Source organism: Saccostrea echinata, unplaced genomic scaffold (genome assembly GCF_033153115.1).
Source record: "Saccostrea echinata isolate AGI-Se365-2 ecotype Australia unplaced genomic scaffold, CSIRO_AGI_Sech_v1 ptg000009l, whole genome shotgun sequence".
NCBI lineage: Eukaryota > Metazoa > Mollusca > Bivalvia > Ostreida > Ostreidae > Saccostrea > Saccostrea echinata.
This window is the reverse complement of record NW_026889758.1, coordinates 36695559-36715835: the sequence shown is the minus strand read 5'-3', so window position 1 is coordinate 36715835 and position 20277 is coordinate 36695559. Positions and strand designations below refer to the sequence as shown.

Below are 20277 nucleotides of genomic sequence, written 5' to 3'. Positions count from 1 at the left end.
GTATCACGTGTTGATTCTATCCAAGCTCCTGCATATTAAATAATAATCGATGAATCCGAAATTTTACGGACTAGTCCGGTCTGAATGCTACAGACGCCCACTCTGAGTTGGGGTTTGAGAATTTCAATGAAAATACACATGTATAATAATAAGAGTTTAAATTCCTATTTTAGCACCTTTATACAAAACACATAACTTATGTTAGTAGTGTTTTAATTTATTTTTTGTTTATTATTACATCAAGATTAATTTCATAATTCATAATTGAAAATATTGCTTCCTGTGTAGTTGAGAGGCGGATCCATAATAATTTATACTTGTAGCTTCGTACCCAAAAACAAAATAAAACAAAAACAAAAACCAAAAAAAAAAAAACAAAACAAAACAAAACAAAAAACAAAAACAAGCAAATAAACAAAACAAAACCAAAAAAGATAAAACAAAAACAAAACAATTAAAAAAAAACAAAACAGAATGGTAACACAAAATATGAAAAATCTATACAAGAATTAATTTTTGATAATCTAAGCTTCCTATTTGGCACTGTGTAAGAGAACATCGGAGTAGAAATATACAATGTACACATATATTAGGTAGAAAGTCTTATGTAAATAGAGGATATTCAATGTTTTGTAGATGAATATGGAATTTATTTCACGAGTGGGACAGGATTTTTTGATATTTTCACGAGTGCGAAGCACGAGTGAAAATATCAAAAAATTCTGTCTCACGAGTGAAATAAATTCCATATTCATCTACAAAACATTGAATTTTCTGTTTATTACATTTTTTTGATTTCCCTTTGCCTCTGTCTTAACACAGTGTCATAGGCTTGACGTCATAGTTGAGCAGTTGAGACGTCATAGCCTACCAGTTGTGAGATTGAATACATTACATAGCATGGATTTTGGCAGCATATTTAGGAAGTTTGCAGTTTTAGCTCTATCAAGATGGTTAGTTACTATCTTTATCTTATGGCAGGCCAGAAATTATTTTTTACTTACTTTGATATCCTTTCACACTGTGAGAGAATATCATTTTTGTATCCTTTCACACTGTGAGAGAATATCACTTTTATTCAATAAATAAATCACAGTATTTCACTGTTGAAAATGTAATAATTGATATTATATACAATTATTGCTGTTTTGAGGTCAATACGATCATTTAGCTACCTGAGAAGTACAATATTGTACTTCGTGGCTTTCTATTCATCGTAATTAGTGAAAACAGCAAAAATTGCTTTATAATACGATTTATTGATTCACTGATAAAACTCGTTAAGCAAACCATGATATATATCTTGGTTGTTTATAATTATTATTATTATGTATATTCACCAATCAAGGTCCTCAGGGACCAAGTACAATTAAAACATTAATATAATCATGATTACGATAAATTATGGTTCCATTAGGTGGAATATTGCACAGATCCTTACTTGCAAACATTCTCAACTAACAGAATTAAAGAGTTGCTGCACATTTGTTGAAATACTAGCCAAAGCATGGTTAATGTAGACATAACCAGTTGTATTTATTTAGTATTTATTAATCTATTTTAAGGGGGATGTCAGGCACGTAGCATCAAAGTGGGGGAGGGGGAGGAAAAAAATTGACAACTAACTTGAAAAATCTTTGACAAGCCAAAAAAAAAAAAAAAAAAAGTTGGATCTCAGCCAATCTGAAAGCTAGGAATTATTCAGTCAATCATATAATAAAATACATGTATGAATATTTTGATAGCATATTCCACATACATTTAAACAAATGTTTACATCTTCTGCTTTGGCTGATTTATTTTTTAAAAAAAATGATAATCTCCATGAGTTGACCGAACCTTTAGATTTCGCAGTAATGACATATTCCGTTCATGCACGTACAAGTTGGTCAGTATACGAGTTACTGAAATCCAAAACCTCTGCATAGAAGAGTTATTTTTTTAACACGGCTTGAAATGCACTTTGCAATAAAACTGAAAGAAAACAAAGCAGACTCCTCCTTTCCATTGTTTTGTTTTACTGTGCGTTTAACGGTGTGTTTAGTAACTGATTGTATCAGATAAATATGAATCCTTTTGTTAATTTTGTAAGCATGGCAGAACTTCAATGAAATATAATATTTTGGGTTATTTTAACTCTGCAGGTCCTCTGTTTTACCTTTGAATTTAGATATTACTAACCCACTATTTAAATGGTCCTTAATTAAAAAAGCGCGTGTGACGTCACATTTCCACGCTTGGCTTATCGTACATAATGTAATTAAATTGCTGTAAATTTAAAAGGAAATAAAAATCCTACTTTTTACTTAATTCGAATATACTGTTGGAATGATATTTAGAAGTGCATTTAATTGCTATTAGATGAACGTTCATTCAACAATTTAAGGAATTGTATGCGCACAGGTGAATATGGATTAAAGCAAATTTCAAATATTTCATGTGCATCTATTTTTGGCAAGGATATTTGACTTTCCGTCTGTGTAGACCAAATGAATTGCATTGTTTTATAGGAACTGCTCATCTTTTAACAAAAAATGGTAAGTTTAGATTTTCAGTAAAAAAACCAAGTAGATAATCATCTGAAAAGCTTTTATTATCTACAATAAAGTCTTAAAATTTTCTAGCTGATACCGGCAGAAGCTACAAGATTTTAACATTTTAATCGGTGCATTGTTAAGATACCTATCTCTTATTAAATGCAACTACAAAGATTGAGTTACAATCCAAAGCGATATCTACTAGGGCAATCACAAGGCTTGATCTTAACGTTAGTAGGAGTAAATCATCCTTTACTAAGTACCAGATCTATGGCCAGAACAGTCTTCATTCACACCGATGATTTATCACTAATTACGACAAAATTAATTGCATTAAAGTCTGCTGTGTTGCTTCAGTTATTAAGGTCATACTTCTACCTGAGTAATTTAGTTTAAGGTCAAGCCAAATATTTTATACAACCTGGAATTACTGTGCATGGAACTATATTTTATGGAGTAACTTTTCTTGGTGAACAAGATCCATTTTTTGTAAGTTTTCTAAGTGCATTTTCTGATTTCTTTTATTAAAAACAGCACTAGGAGGACAAAGTCTTTGATTTATGAGACAGTTATGGTCCATATCTAATTTTTATCTGACAGATTTGTGTGTCCTGTATGCGTAACAAATATGTATGACAAGCACTTCAGCAAAAAAGAGAAAACTCAGAAGATCTTCATTTATTAATTGATATATAGGAACCCCCCTTTTGATACACATTATTAAATCCAATAAGCGTTCTAGTAACCTTTTTAGAAAGTAAATTCAATTCCATTGAGACATGTTCCATTGGTGCCTGCAAATTAAAATGTACAAGTGTACGTTATAATTAGGTCTTGCAACTCACGTTGTGTTATGTTTGTGATAGAGGGAGAGAGAGGCGAATTCATAATATTGTATTATAAATATTTATATTTATTCTTGTTTCGTGCATCTAGACTACGATGTAAGTAATATAATGGATGTAACGATGTTTAAGAAAAAGTAATGTATGTCAAGTAATTCTGGGGATTACGCGATTTCGTATACATAATGAATTTATTTGATGCGTCAGTTTTAAGGGAAAAAACATTACTATTGTAAACGGAACGGGTGTTGGGACATGCAACATTTACATGCATCCTCAAAAGTTTTTTTTTTCCTCTTCCATCATTATGAATGAGTTGTGTAATACACAAGGATGTACACAAGTTGTATAATTAGTATCTATGCCAAGGGTAGATCAATATATATTTTTTGTTGGAGGGAGATGAGTCATTTTGTCCACGGTAAAACTCTGGGTTGGGGTGGGGGTGGAGTTGTCCCTTACAGCTCCTGTGCATTAGTTATTGTCAAGAAAAAAATCTGTTTCTTTTTTATTGCTAGTGAAAAGGGTGTCTTTAAGGTTTTCTGCATTTTTAAAGAAAAAAATTTTACATTATATTGCATGTTTTGATTTACCTTTTTGAAAAGAATTTTAAGTTCAGTAGGCAAGGCGTTTAAAGCTCCAGGTTTTTGTGTTTTGAGGAGAAAAAATGGCATAAAATGTATACTTGTATATACTTAGAGGAACTACAACCTATCCAATCCATTATGATGCTTTTTTACTTATATAAAACGTTATGTTTGGCCGCATCATTTCTTATAATGGAATTAGTATATAGTTTGAAAATAGAACCCCATAAAAGGCTGAATTAAAACTTTTTCCCCAATTTCTTCAACAGCAAGTTTTACACATTTATTTCTCTGAAAAAAAATTCTACAGCATCGGTCCATTGAGAAACTATATAAGCGAGCTTTTTACAAGTAATGTACTGGCTTATTATGTAATATCATATTTACATTGCTTTGAGCAGATAATACGTATTAAGAATGATTAGAGAGGCTCAGGTAACACAGTTTGTAGAATCTCTCCATAAATAATTGATCAGGCGAAAGGAAGCCAGGCCAAGGTGTAAAAATTAGATAGCTACGTATGTTATCATTTATTTATTTACTGCCTTAAAGTAATAAGAAAACGGGACTAATCTAATTATTATAGTATTTACATAATCTTTAATGGTATTAGTGTCGTCATCAATATACATGTACGTGTAGTATGGTACTTCATCATTCTGCATGGTGGGGTTTTCATTTTTTCCACATATAATATTAGCCCAGAAACATGCATACAAATATAGATTTCAATATTCCCTAAATTCAATTATGTCTTTTTTTCTCTATTAAAATTGTTATACACTTAAACAATAAACAGCGAATTTTCGTATCGATATTTTAAAAAAAATATATAATCATTTCACATTAATTAACCAATGCAGGCAACAAACAATGGGCTATTTGGACAATGACAAAAGTTTATTTTCATACGCTGTATCAGCAGTGTAGAGAGGATATTATAAACATGGAATATTAACTATAAAGCATGCGTGAGATAAAACAACAAATTAAAAAAATAAAGCAGTGAAAAAATCAATAAGTCTTAAACCAAGAAAGTATCTCTCTCAATTATAATCCCAGTTTTATAAATTTATTTTTGTTATTTTTATTAAATATTCGTTCAAACTTAAAAAGCATTAGTATTTGTAAAATAATATGTGGAAAAACAAGTGTAGTGAATTATTGCAGTTATATTAAATAAGTAATCAATGAAATTCATCTCCAATTTTCTTATTTGAACACAAGTGACATAATATGTTTTCTCTTGCAATATTATCCAGGACATCTTAATAACTTCTCCAAAATAGTCTATTTTATTAATAGATCAAATCATAACTTCTTTGATTTCAGGAGGGCGGATGCCAGACTTACACCAACCCTTCTTATTAGAAAGTGTTCTTAAAATGTTTCCACGTAAAACGCGTTGAGGTTACCTCACATGTTCTTTAAAAAGTAAATTCACTTATTGAGGTTACCTCAGGAAAAAACGAAAAATGAACTTAATATATCTTTTTGAAATTATACAATTTTCAAAATGTTCTTTACATGTAAAATCCTTCTGGAACGGTGTTGATAAATCGATATTCGGGATGATTTCTGGGGCAGCAAGTTAATGTAACTGTATTTCCAGACGTAAACAATAATGAATAAAAAAAGAATTCTTATACTCGCAGAAATTGCTTACTCTAAAACAAAATTGTTATAAAGTTGGTCTCATAAATTATTTATTGAAGGACACAACTACAAATAGATAACGATTTTGTAGGCGATTTAAAAACTAGATTTTAATAAATGTGTGTGTTTTATATAACGTTATCAATTATATTTATTGGAAGTATTATAAACATTGTTTAAGATTAATTAGCTCGGAAGTAGAAAAGTTACATAAAAAAGCTTTATTTCTTTTAAAAAGTTGCTGAATTAAACACCTACGGAAAGGGGGTGTGTGTTGCCGGTTTCCTGCCTCACCTACTAAACTGACATTCCAAGTGAAATGAAAACTGGATTTTGGTACAGCGTGAACGGTTGTTTGTCGGCGTTTTTTTTTCTGCGATGTAATTGATTCTGATTTCATCCATAGAACGTTATTTATTATTTAAGGCGAGAGTATGCTTACTGAACAGACACCTTATTGATCTCTTTCCATATGAACGGACATTTTGAATTAGCGGCCTATTGTTTTATTGTTGTTGGTGACTTCAACTGTGTCGGAAATAAAATTTAAAGACTTTCAGACTTCTGACACAAAGAAACAAACGTTGAAAAAAAGAAAATCTTTTGAATTAGCAATGTTGAATTTAAATGGGAAAAAAGTTGTCTTCAAATTTGGAAGTGAGAGTTCTTGAATAAGCGACGCATGTATGTTTAATTATAATCAACATTTTATCTTCTTCTTTTTTTTAATATAAAAGGCGAACAAAATATCAAATCAATGAAGGAAAAGTATGAAGACCACTCTTTATATTAAGATATAGCTATAAATTAAATATTACAGATTTACGAAAAGTAGATTTTATTTAAATAAATTGTAAGTCAGAAATAAATGTATCACATCGGTAGTTATGCTACATCGGTAGTTATGCTTCATCGGTAGTTATGCTACATCGGTAGTTATGCTTCATCGGTAGTTATGCTACATCGATAGTTATGCTACATCGGTAGTTATGCTACATCGGTAGTTATGCTTCATCGGTAGTTATGCTACATCGGTAGTTATGCTTCTGATCGTCAGATTTTCATAAAGCAAGTATTATATGAGGTTATTCAGAAGGCATAGGGCACTTTAGTGCATGTTTGTCTAATTGACTTGTACACGTTGACTGCGGTTCTGTATGGAGCCCAACGTTAATAACTGATTGGCTAGAATACTTTCCACATTCTTACCATGTGATCCCTGTCGTCTGCTGTCCTGAAGTACAACTAGAATACATCATCTTGTAATGTTAAGCGATTTTATTTGCGTTTGAGAAATTTTACAAGTTTTTTTGACTTTTTTTTTTTAGTAAAACAGGCATTCTTCGTGGTGTTTTCATAAAATAAGAAGGCTTAAGGGCAAGAACGATTGTTTGTTGTTTTTACGTCCCTTGCGAGGATTTTTCACTCATTTGAGACGTCACCAAATACTGGTGAAGGGCTTCAAATTCAAATCTATATGAAGGTGAAGGGCTTAAAATTTAGACTTACATTGGAAATTTAGAGCAACTGAGCAGTGAGGGTTCTTTATCGTGTTAACGCCTACTGTGACACGGGACCTCCATTTTTAAGGTCATATTCAAAAGATCCGTGAGTTTCACTTCTGATGCCGGGCGCTTGGCGAAGGAATACTTACCACCTATGTTATACGTCTTACCTATAGGTTTGACGCGGCGCCGGGGACGAGAATCGAACTCTGACCCCCATATCACGTAGCGAACGTCCAATCACTAGGATACAGCGACCAGTGGCAAAAATGAATAGTCCAAATCGGTGACACGCAAATAAATTGATTTGCAGTACTCGTTATGCAGGTTATGGTTTCATTGCTGAAACTAACTTATCTTTGCGAGGTTCAAATGTAAAGAAAAATGGCAAGAGAACAGCACTTGTTAAAAGCAAAAACGGCATGAAACATTAAAATCGCGAACGAAAATCGGCTTGTTTGCATTCGAGTGGTAAAATCGCATTAGAAGGTAGTTTTGAAAGAATATTGGTTAACAGTAACAATTCCCAAAATGAAAGAGAGAGTTCATATGTTATATGATGCTTTATTTACTTTAGAACTTTATGATTAATTTAACTGTCTTGTCAATAAAATATAATTAGCTGGACATTTTCCTGAATAATCGATACTTACATGTAGCAGGATTGGCGTGCAGCACAAAAATGGTCTCTCTGAATCTGTTCAAATACCACAGAAAAAAAATTGGATGCTTGCAGATCGGATGCTGAACAACCTATTCTAATATTTTGATGGTACGTCCAAAAAATAAAATAGTTTGTTTAAAAAGTATAGAGGAACTCCTAATTTCCTCTGCAACCCTCCCCCATTATGTTCTATTCTATATTATATGTATTTTGACACAACTAGCAGAAATCACATGTATAATTAAGGTGAATTTGTATAAGCATTTTTTTTAAAAATCTGACTAGTACTACTACTATTACTACTACATACTAGTAATTTTTAGAATGTATTATCTAAATATAATTATTTGTAGATTTCCTCGAAAGGTCGGGAAGAATTAGGTTACTGCTATCACTATTTCATATTTGGTAAAATGGAAATAAATTTTTCTCGAAGGACTTTTTGTCCTCAGCACCTTTAATAATTATGTCTCGAAAACTTACAACTTTGATTTATTATCGAGGGAATGAAGTAAATGCGCAATCTTTTCCTTCGCGTGTTTAACGACCTTTATGAATATAAGTTTATGAATTTCTCATTAGACAGAAATAACGCAGGCCTGTATTTCTTTCGACAAATCAGTCCTGAAATGCAAATGTCAAATTCATTTTTATTACGATATATTTTTTTTAAAGTTAAGATCAAAACAAATACACTAATGTATTTGTGTATGTATATTCACCGTCTGTACAAATCGTTGACAGACTGGAAGCGTGGGTGGGTTGGTGGGGGTGACCCCGCCCTTCTCAAGAATTTTCAGTCATTATGATTTACTCTATAAAAAATGAAGACATTTGTTAATATTCGTGGTCGAAAAATATATCCGTAAATATAATTACATTTATATATTATTTTCTTCCTCCGTAATTCACTATTGAGTATAACATTGTGTCTTTTTTCTTATGCAAAAAATAATGTATGTCAACGTCCAATGCAGATTTAAGCAAAAAAGATAAAAAGTTTAGGGCTATAAAAAGGGGTATTTAGAATAAGACACGGTAAAGTGTGCCTTTTGTGTTCAGGTATACTCCAGGTCATTGACTTTGGATTCATTAATATACAGTTTTTATAAAGCGACACTCTGCTTTATGAGCGAAATAAAATGCAAAGTTATACAAGTAATAAAAAGGAAAACTTCTGCAGTAGTTATAGTTGTTGGAAATCTAGACTCATAGTTATTTAAAATTCAGAGATGTTCACAAAGAATAATACGTGTCTCATATGTACTTTATGTATGTTTTACTATAAAATTATATTTTTTAAAGCTGATATCCCAAGAATCTTTTGATCTTTCTGCTAATTAAATATTTAAAAAGCTCGTATTTTTATAATGTTACAAGGTTCAGAAAATGGTTCATTGGCACGACATACCAATAAGACTAGATTCTCGCTTTCTTTCAGCAATTATGTCTATTTTCTGACAAGATTGTTTAAGGTTTTTTTAGGCATATTTTGATTTACGGTAAAACCTTGATGTGGATTTTTGACGTAACCAATAAACGTCAAGGTATATCGGATATTTTTTTATGTTCCTCTTTAAATCTGTTGCTACGGATACTTGACATCATGGATGAATTTGTAATTTTACTTAACAACTAAACCGACCAAGTGTAAATATCAAAACAGCTACTACTGTATGCTGGATATTTACACCTTTCCATACACAAGGTAACTTGGTAGATTTTTTGTAACAATTTTGCCGTTTTTGAAACGATCTGACCCTTAAAAATAATACAGAAATCCACCCTGTGTATGTACTGCGTGTATCCAATCAACCATTTTGGTGCGTTTGAACTGTAATAAGGAAGCACCGAGAAGTTTTGCCAAATATATTTCGTATTTGGCGAAGGCATTTTTGACCTTATAGGCACTTATATTGTTAATACGCGTGGCTGTCCAAATATCTGAATAGTATGATGCATCTTTGTTCAAATTCTTCAATGGAGCATAGGGTCATCTCATCGATTACGTTATTATATTGCAGGCCTCATTGTTGTCGAATTAATGGCCTTAATATGTCAGATATTTCGTTGCGGTTCTGCTGCGAGAATTCTTTTACATTCGTTGTTTATTTGCATGCCTTAGTGATTTTAATTTCAAGTGATGAAGATGATGTCTTCGGCATTACTGATAAAATCAACGCTCGCAAATAAAAAAGGAATGTAAATGTATAGACTTCACAAGAATATTGATGCAACAAAGGTTAACAGGGTCAGGTCATGTGACAGTTCTGTTTAAAACATGCGAAAGCTCAATACCCTATACTGAAATAGCTGAAATATTCACAAAAATTGGGTCGAGACGCGGCATAGACTTACAATTGTTTTTTGATGAGTCGATGATTTGTTTTGAAAAATTTAACATTGAGCCGCAGTGCTTGGTTATTTGATCGATTTAAAGTACACCCCCGTATAGAAATGTATTTTATCGTGAGATAGCATGTGATTTCTTTTGTTTTTGGCTTGTTTGTGGGATAGCAATCCGTTTCAATTAATAAAGTAATACAAGGCAAATTTAGGGGTTTAATGGGGTTTGTTTTCAGTTATGTAAAATATTTATGTTTGTATATGGGACAGTAAAATACAATATCATTCAATACAGATTCACGTGTAGGTGAAACGGGGTGTCTTAAATAGAAATTAAATATGCACACGCCTTCTTACACTAAAATTATTATGGTTGATAAATACAGATATCATTTTTATTTATATAAAAAAATTCAATTCTTTTTAGGTACTTCGATAAATGCACTTCATTAAATCGGTTGGAAAACTAAGTTGTGTACGACTAAAATGGAGGAAGAAGAATTCTTCAGACTTTTCACTCCACAGTCACTTGTACATATAGAAGATCGAATTGCGGAGGAGAAAGCTTTCAAGAAAGCAGAGAAACAGGCCCATGAGGAGGGGGAGGAGGAGGAGTTAGCCGCTCATGAGGAAGAGGAACCCAAGCCGAATCCCAAGTATGAGGCGGGAAAAAAGCTCCCCCTGTCGCTTAAGGATCTGTTTCCGGTGGAGTACACCAGCAAACCCTTGGAAGACTTTGATGAATTTTACGAAACACAAAAAGTAAGAAAGATATATGAAAAATTACAGATAACAACAGCAAAACAGAATAGGTTGAAGTTAGGTTGAAGTTTTCTACCGTGTTTCAACCTAATTGAAACAATAGTAACAAAATATTTTATTACTGTAAGAGTTCTATAATTATTTTGAAACTAAAATAATAAAAATCTAACGTTTTTTGGATTTATTCTGAAACATTATTTAGATTTATTCGAACTTTGGAGCTTTAATATTGATTTTCACTAACAATAGATTTCTCCTGAGCAATTGAATCTGAAGTAAAGTCTCGAAGCTTAAGATACCTCAACTGCGTTATTTTAAGTCTATAATTTGTGATTTAACTAGTGGTACTATTAGCGAGCTCACAAAATAAATCTCCCGCTGCAATTTCTTTCAAGTGCCTCTTCGCAATTTTGTAAATGTGACCTTGAACTTGCCAAAAGTATCTTGGTTAAAAAAAAATGACACATCATCTGGTCATACATGTAAGTAATCTTTCAGTGAACTTTGGACATCCAAAGTCTCTCCATTAGAAAATTATGTAGACCTGTCATGAATTTTACAATTTTTTTCTGCCAGTGACCTTGAACTTGTCACAATGACCTTGGATTAAAGTAATGACACACCCCCAGGTCATAAACAATCTTTGTACCAAGTGATTCTCCATTACAAAGTTTGCCCCGGAAAAGTTTGCACAGTCGGAATATACTCCCCTAAACTTCGTTTGCGGGGGGTATACATGTAATAATAATTCAAATTTAACTTATCAGCAATAATAGTAATTATTCGACATAATCAATACATACATTGTTTGTTTTATTTTGATAGACATTTGTGGTGGTTGGAAAAGACATGACTATCTACAGATTCAGCGCCACTAACGCCCTCTATCTCCTTAGTCCCTTCAACCCAATCAGGAGGGGTGCCCTCTACGTCTTAGTTCATCCATATCCTTTTTAATGAATATCTCATACAGTATATGTATTTACATTGATCAATATTTTTTAATAGGAAATTTATTCGGCACGTATTTCATTTTTTTACTTTTATCCTTTGGCTTTGTACTCTAGTATAAGGAAACAAAAAAAAACTCTGAGGAGTAAATTGTTTGGTCAAGTTGTGGTTTTAAGATGAAGAAAAGTTCACATCTAGCATTTACTTCGGTTGGACTACTGTATTTATACGATAGACAAATGGAAAAATTCACTTTCTATCCGTAAAGTGTTTCAGTGAAAAACAGATCAGCTACAAGCCTTAACGGTGACACATTGTTTAGTGCATTGGTGATTTTGACGATCATCGTCAATTGTATTTTTATGGCACTTACTGGTATCGAAATCGAGTCTATCGAGTAAGTTAAATGTGCCTGTCGTGAGTGTAACATAACGATGTATGGAGTATTTTAAATGTGTCTTTCGTCTGTAACATACAAATGTAACTTTCAGATGTTTCGAGTTATTTTGATGTATATGTTCCTTTTGTGAGTGTCATACATGAGTAACAAAACGATTTCAATGGACTCTCAATATTGTAACTAGAGTGTAACTTTACAATTAATGGAGTAAGTTTAATTGACATGTCCGTGTCATGATTGTAACAAGAGTGTAATAACGAAACGATATATCGATGTATGGAGTAATTTAAATGTACATGTACATTGCAACAAGAGTGTAAAATAACGATGTATTGTGCAAATTATATAATTATTGTAACAAGAGTGTAACCTAACGATATATGGAGTTAATGTTATGAGTGTAAGATAACAATGAGTGAACTATAAATTGACATGTTCCTGTCAAGAGTGTAGCATAAAGATGCATTGCTCAAGTTTAATGTACATGTTCCTGTCATGTTTGTAATAGGAGTGTAACATTATGATGTATCTAGAAATTTAAAGTACAAGTCTGTCATGTTTGTAAAAAGACTATTTCTATTATCTAGTAGCATAGTGATGTACCGCCGAAATTAAATGTACTCGTCCGTATTATGATTGTAACATGATTGTAACATAACAATGTATCGAGTATGTTAGATGGTCATGTCCCTGTCATTATATAAACAACTTAGAATGTAACATAACAATGTATCGAGTATGTTAGATGGCCATGTCCCTGCCATTATATAAACAACTTAGAATGTAACATAACAATGTATCGAGTATGTTAGACTGTCATGTCCCTGCCATTATATAAACAAGTTAGAATGTAACATAACAATGTATCGAGTATGTTAGATGGTCATGTCCCTGTCATTATATAAACAACTTAGAATGTAACATAACAATGTATCCAGTATGTTAGAGTGTCATGTCCCTGCCATTATATAAACAAGTTAGAATGTAACATAACAATGTATCGAGTATGTTAGACTGTCATGTCCCTGCCATTATATAAACAAGTTAGAATGTAACATAACAATGTATCAAGTAAGTTAGACGGTCATGTCCCTGTCATTTTTGTAACAAGAGTGTAACATAAAAATGTATCAAGTAAGTTAAATGATCATGTCCCTGTCATTTTTGTAAAAAAAATGTAACATATCAATCTATCGAGTAAGTTAGATGATCATGTCCCTGTCATTTTTGTAACAAGAGTGTAACTTAACAATGCATAGAGTAAGTTGAATGGTCATTTCCTTGTCATTTTTGTAACAAGAATGTAATACAATGTGTAGAGTATGTTGAATTGTCACGTCCCTGTCATTTTTGTAACAAGAGTGTAACTTAACAATGCATAGAGTAAGTTGAATGATCATGTCCTTGTCATTTTCGCAACAAGAATGCAACATAACAATGTATAGAGTATGTTGAATTGTCATGTCCCTGTCATTTTTGTAACAAGAGTGTAACATAATAATGTATCGAGTAAGAATGGTCATGCCCTTGTCAATTTTGTAACAAGAGTGTAAAAAATGATGTATCAAGTAACTTAGATGGTCATGTCTTTGTCATTTCTGTAACAAGAGTGTAACTTAACAATGCATAGAGTAAGTTGAATGGTCATGTCCTTGTCATTTTTGTAATAAGAATGTAACATTATACATGTAATGTGTAGGTGTAAAGTAAGTTGAATGGTTATGTCTCTGTCATTTTTGTAACAAGAGTGTAACATAACAATGTATCGAGTAAGATAAATATGACTATAAATACCCTATACTCTATAGATTTGATTAGATTTGCTGTATCTTTAATGAGTGTATCATATGAAAATGTGATATAAAAGTGTTGCATATCGAAGTAATTAAGTTAATGTACCTTTCCTGAATATGCATTTATTCTAAGATTTTCATTTTCACTCGGAGCTCCTCGGATGGCTCGTGCCTCGCACACTAACCTCAGACGTGAACGGTGTTCTGCCATTTTGCTAATACAATCATGTGATCCCATTCGAAATTCATCCAAATGTTATTCCTTTGAAATCTGAGTTACTTTGTGGCACGCCCAACACTTTGCTACTAACACTTGGTTGTAATCAAAACCAATATACAAGAAGGAATTAGACAAGTTTAAAAACTTTTTGGTGAAATTTATGCAGAGCGAAATATGAAATGAGTTAAAAGGCAGTTCCGGCGGAGAAATGCATCGATTTGATGCATATTCCTTCACCAATCACATCCGAAGTTTGTATGGAGCGTAGAGGAGTCAGCCGAGGATTGCCGATTGTTGAATTTTATCTGACATGAATATAAATATATCAACCCACCCATGGAAAAAAATATTCTTAAAAACTGTGTTTCAGAACTTGTTTTGGAGTTTACTAGTTCATTTTTATGTCTTGTTTTATTGTTTCTTTATTGTGTAATTGAATTATATGTTTATAATTGTCTTTTATAGTTAATTGACGTTTAACTTTTACACTTAAGCAACTTCTACATGTGTTATCTAACAGTTTGCCTTAACCGCATTTACATTATTCAGCGCTTTAATCATCATCACCATCATAGTCAACTGCGCTTTCATGGCCATGACTGAACAACCATTTACATGGATCGAGTGAGTAGGAATTTCAAGAAAAAATTCAAATTCTTCTAAGGAGTAATATTCAGGAAAAAATGTTTAGGTGTTGATTGAATTATTGTTTGTAGATTTGCATAGCCAACTTTCCAAGTACTATTGAACAAGTTAGAAGCGGAAAATATTTTTAATCAATCAATCAATGAGCTAATCAGTCAATCATTTATTCTGTTGTATTTTGTGACAGATACGTCTTCACTGGTGTGTACACTATGGAAGCCCTCATCAAAATCAGCGCTCGCGGATTCATTATCAATACTTTTACATACCTGAGAGACCCGTGGAATTGGCTAGATTTTGCCGTCATTTCCCTAGCGTAAGTTAGCTACAAAATTAAAAAAAACTTTTCTCTTTAACCTACATGAAAAAAAGAGTATTTTAGATTTATTTATTATCGTATTTTATATGACTTTTTATTAGTCAAGTAGTAGTTAATGTTATTTTTTTAAATTACAAAAAATTGACTTCAAAAATATAATTTACAGCACCATTCAAAACAAAGTTTTTAGTCAAGTAGTAGTTGATGTTATTTTTTTGAATTACAAAAAATTGACTTTAGAAATGTAATTTACAGCACCATTCAAAACAAAGTTTTTTGTTATGAATAAAAATGCTGAAATATATTTCAATTATTAAAACGAGAAATGCACGTATTTTGTTTATGTATCAAGTTGAGATTATCAAGTTTTAACCCCACATAAAATCTGTGTTCACCTCTCTACGATCACATTGCTCAAGCAGCTTTCATTAGGCATCGTACATTTTTTTTGTTTTGGAAGGTTCTATTGACGTCTCAAATATGAATATCTTAACAGTTAAATGTAGAGACTCTGTTTAATCAACAATTACGAGTACTTGTTTGTACATATATTCATATAATATATCTATGCATTCTTTTTATTAACACCATTAATTTGCTGCATTTTATTTGTACATTATAATTCTAAACACCACTATTTTTCTTTTAAGAAGTTTATTCTATCAGATCAAGAACAAATACTGAGTAGATTTACTTAAAACAAAAATGATGCCAAATCATCAATTGCAAGATATAAAAGCTAATTGTACAATATCTATCAATAAAGAGCTAAGCCCTAATTTGACATTTTTAAATACTTGTAACCAATTCTTTTCCGATTTATACTAAAAATTCTACTTTCTGATTGTAAAAAAAGGAGAAAAATATTAAAGTAATAAACCAATTTTACGAAACTACCTAAGATGCAGATTTATCTTTCCAACGACTTTTCTTTTGCATTCGGTATTTTTAATTCTCCGCTCATTACTAGTTCTTTGTTTTCTAATGCACGCTTTATCTGATCACTGCTTTTCTTCTCCAGTCTCATCACCTTCTTCACATTATTTTTTTACAATCAGGTACGTTGAAACTTGCATAATTGAACCGCTAGAGTTAACGAAGGACGGTCTGGGAAATTTAGCAGCTCTTCGGACCTTTCGAGTGCTCAGAGCACTTAAAACTGTAGCTGTAATTCCAGGTAATGTCTAAAATGTTTCATATATCTGTGATATAAACCATATATTACATTTTCCTCACCAGGTATGTAACCATGGGGGTAGACCTGGGAAATTTATCAGCTCTTAGGACCTTTAGGGTGTTACGAGCCCTGAAAACAGTTGCTGTAATACCAGGTGAAATTTGCACGGTAGACGTGACTTTTCTACTCACTAAACAGCACACACTAAAGACATTGTTTTAATACACTAACAACACAAGAGGTATATGTTTTTAATTTGGTTATGTTTTTATTTTTTTCTCTCAAGATTGGCACATACTGTTAGTTTGCGTGACTAACATCACTAAAATTATTTGAGGATTTAAGTCTTATCACTTTGAAATTCAAGGTTTTCTTAACTTATAAGCTAATAGAAATGTGCTGTGAATTATTATATATTTACATAAATTTATCAATTAGAAATTAAAAGAAAGAGCAACTTTAACAAAAAAATGCTTTTTTGCTATTGTGAAATGAATGCAAAGAGCATCTTGATATATATGTATCTGTGTATTTTCTTGATTTGCTAGAATTTCGTTGTTTTTGAATGTTTTATGATTTTTTTTCTTGACATGCAAGTATCTATGCCTCTATCACAATGGGGAAATGAGTTTTTTACTATCATATGGTGTGTGCACTATTTTGAAGTTTAACTGGGGATAAGTTGAATTATTATCGAACACTAGTTGATACAAAAGGCCTTGCAAATGAACACACCCTCATTGTCTTTTGGACTTCTGTAAATTTTTATATTATTATTGAGAGTTTTCAACATCAGCTTTTTCTCTCACTCTTTAAAATATTCTTGTATCATTCCTTCATTTTTTTTTAAATAGTGCTGTTTTCTGTTATTCAGTAGATTATACATTCAATTTAGAATATATATATATATATATATATATATATATATATATATATATATATATATATATATATATATATATATATATATATATATATATATATATATATATATACTGTGAACGTAATTCGATCAAGATACTGCAACTTTCTGTACAAAGTTTGAAATTTCATCATGAATTTGTTAATTTACATGAATTTCTTAATGTACAAATTAAGATATGCGCGGTATGAAATATAGGAATATAATATTCCTATTATCAAATCCTATAAAGTTTGTTTGCCTACTGCCTATTATGCTGTTAATACCTTGACGACTTTTTAGAAGAGATTCAATTTTGACTTTGTTAAAGGATTTATACCTGCTATATCGTGTGCAAGTGTATTGAAGGTTTAATTGATTTGGAGTTTTATGTATGTATAAATTTATTTTGAAAATTGGAAAATTTATCTTAACGTTTTACAAATTCAAATTACTTTGATAGCTTTTAACTAGTGAAATATTGGCCTTCAACACTTTGAGTGAACGATATTAGGGTTAATTGAAAAAGTCTGCCAATCTTTGAGGTAAGGCCATACTCTAAATTTTCATGATAATAGCCAGACTTTATAAGACGAGAATTGCACGTACAACTAAAATGTAAACTATAGAAGAAATACCTGTTGGTATTTGATGAACATCCTTGAGCTCATGTTTAGGAAACTATACTTTTTTCCAACTGCATTATTGATGAAATATGAAGATAATGAACAGAAATGAAATAATGAAATGATAATAATCAGTGGTCCGTTTCACAGAGGACCGAAATGTTATTTGGCAAATTTCTTTCTTCTTAACAATAATTTGAAAATGGTATCAATCTTATTTTTTAAGAATTAAAAAGAAATTGTTTAGGCTAGACATTTTTAACTGAATAATTAATATTGCAAGATTTTACAATTATCTAAGTCTCTTTCGTATATTTCTTGGTTAAATGGGATTCAGGGTTTCCCCCGATTGATCTCTGTACTACATCCTTGTTTACTTACCGGGGATAAACCTACAGGATTCGTTAATATTTGGCACTGCAGCTTTAAAAAATACGATTTCCTTGATGTAAAAAGGAACTAAAATCTATTTTCTGTCATTTTTAACTTGTCGCATGAGTCTGTTTGCATGCTTCTTGATTCGGATTTCTAATACACCCTTCAACATTTTTTTTTTTTTTACAACGGAGGGCTTCCGTGGTTTACACAGAAATAATATTTCAAGATAAACTGTGACGAATTTTTGTTTACTACTAATGTATCTTTCCCTTAAGTCGAAAAAGGGTGTTTATACAATGTTGATTTTCTCAAAAATCTTATACTAATTCTTTCGAAAATCAATGTAAAACGATTGTTATAAGACTGCTCTTACACAGCGTACAGAATATAAAGGTAAACTTGCTTGGTTGACGATTTTCGAAATGGAACTATATATCTTTAAATTTCTATGGTCTTATTTTGAGCATAATTAAAAATGTCTCCGGATTAAAAAAGGCTTATAATTACAAAATAAAAAATAATTTTTTTGGGGCCTGTTTGAACTTTTAGAATGGTAATTGAATTGAAAATTTTAAAAACAATATTGCAGAACCTTTCTGGACCTTGAGATTGGACTGATTTTGATTTTACCAGAAACCTTTCACAGATTTAGTAAAATTTAAAGAGATGTTTTAGTGCTTTGTGTAAACATTTACAATTATTAAAAACTTTCCTCATAGGCTTGAAGACCATCGTTGGTGCCTTACTGGAGGCGGTGCGGCGACTCCGAGATGTGATGATTTTAACTGTTTTCATGCTCTCAATTTTTGCCTTAGTCGGTATGCAATTATACATGGGTACTCTCAGACAGAAATGTGTCACTTTTACCAACTTCACCTACGAAAATACCACCGAGGGCAACGAGACTGCTTGGTCATTTCATGATGCCTGGATAGAGTATGCCATGAATCCTGGTTAGATATCTTTTGTTATTCATTTTTTCTCATCTTTTATGTTGTTAAATTTTGTGAATTTGAAAAGATGAAATGAGGAAACATGAAGTAGATGGATATGAATTACTATTTTAGCTCGAAGTTTGTCTGTCGTCTGTTTAGCTCTCTATCTGGTGTCTGTTAACTTTTCATATATATTTGATTTCTATGGAGTATAGAATGAAAGTTTTGTAGGTTAAGTTGTTTAATTGTGTTGGCAATGTGGGTTCTGATGATCACTGGATCAGAAGGCATGCATTCTTTTGCGTCATATAGAATTCAAGAAGCCATGCATTCTTTTGTGTCATATAGAATTTAATTTTCAATGCAATCAGTTGAAATGAAATGTGAAGATAACAAACAGTGATCATGCTCAAAGTCCAATAAAACAACACAAATTGAGCCTTAATGGTTTCATATTTACGGCACGGGTTCTAAAATTGAGGTTTACAGGGATTGTTTTCGGGGTCATGAGGTCAAAATGTATAATGGCTTTTTTTTGTTAAAAGTAGAAATGGTTCAAAATGGTTTGGGGTGGGCTATTCGACACTATGGTTTTGTCTGATCAAGAACTCAAGTAGATTTGCTTTCGAGGTTCTTGGGTCAAATATGGCGTGGCTTATGTTGCTAAAATGAAATTTTGGTTACCTTGCAACAACATAAGAAATGCCTTAGGTTGGGGTGTTAAAGAGCCTTGTTTAGAGAATGATGGTTTCATGTGGTCAATTGATACGACTCCTTTTAATAAAGAATATACTATTTATATCCGCAAATTTTGCTAGTGCATCTCTTGTCAAAAATGGCAGTTCGCAGCTATTTTTTTTTTGCTGGATCTCGTACATCATAAAATGAGAGTAACAACTTTATGATAAAAGTAGAAATGGTTCAAAATGGTTTGGGTTGGGCTATTCGTATCTGCGTTATGGTTTTGTCTGATCAAGAGCTCAAGTAGATTTGCTTTCGAGGTCCTTGGGTCAAATATGGCGTGGCTTAT

General features: G+C 31.8%; 1 protein-coding gene across 4 annotated transcripts in view; it reads left to right on the top strand.

Annotated features, from left to right (window-relative positions):
• LOC133182313 (sodium channel protein para-like) overlaps positions 1-20277 on the top strand; it is a 70457-nt gene that overhangs the window by 25304 nt on the left and 24876 nt on the right. For 3 of the 4 annotated variants that reach the window (XM_061317105.1, XM_061317103.1, XM_061317102.1), the window contains exons 1-4: positions 14793-14890; positions 15099-15227; positions 16470-16561; positions 19032-19265. In XM_061317105.1, coding sequence (XP_061173089.1) covers positions 14856-14890; positions 15099-15227; positions 16470-16561; positions 19032-19265 — 490 coding nt within the window. In that variant the 5' untranslated portion in view covers positions 14793-14855. Of the gene's footprint in view, positions 1-10567; positions 10903-11727; positions 11847-14792; positions 14891-15098; positions 15228-16288; positions 16408-16469; positions 16562-19031; positions 19266-20277 lie in introns of those variants that run through there. The other variant, XM_061317106.1, reaches the window with a different exon arrangement.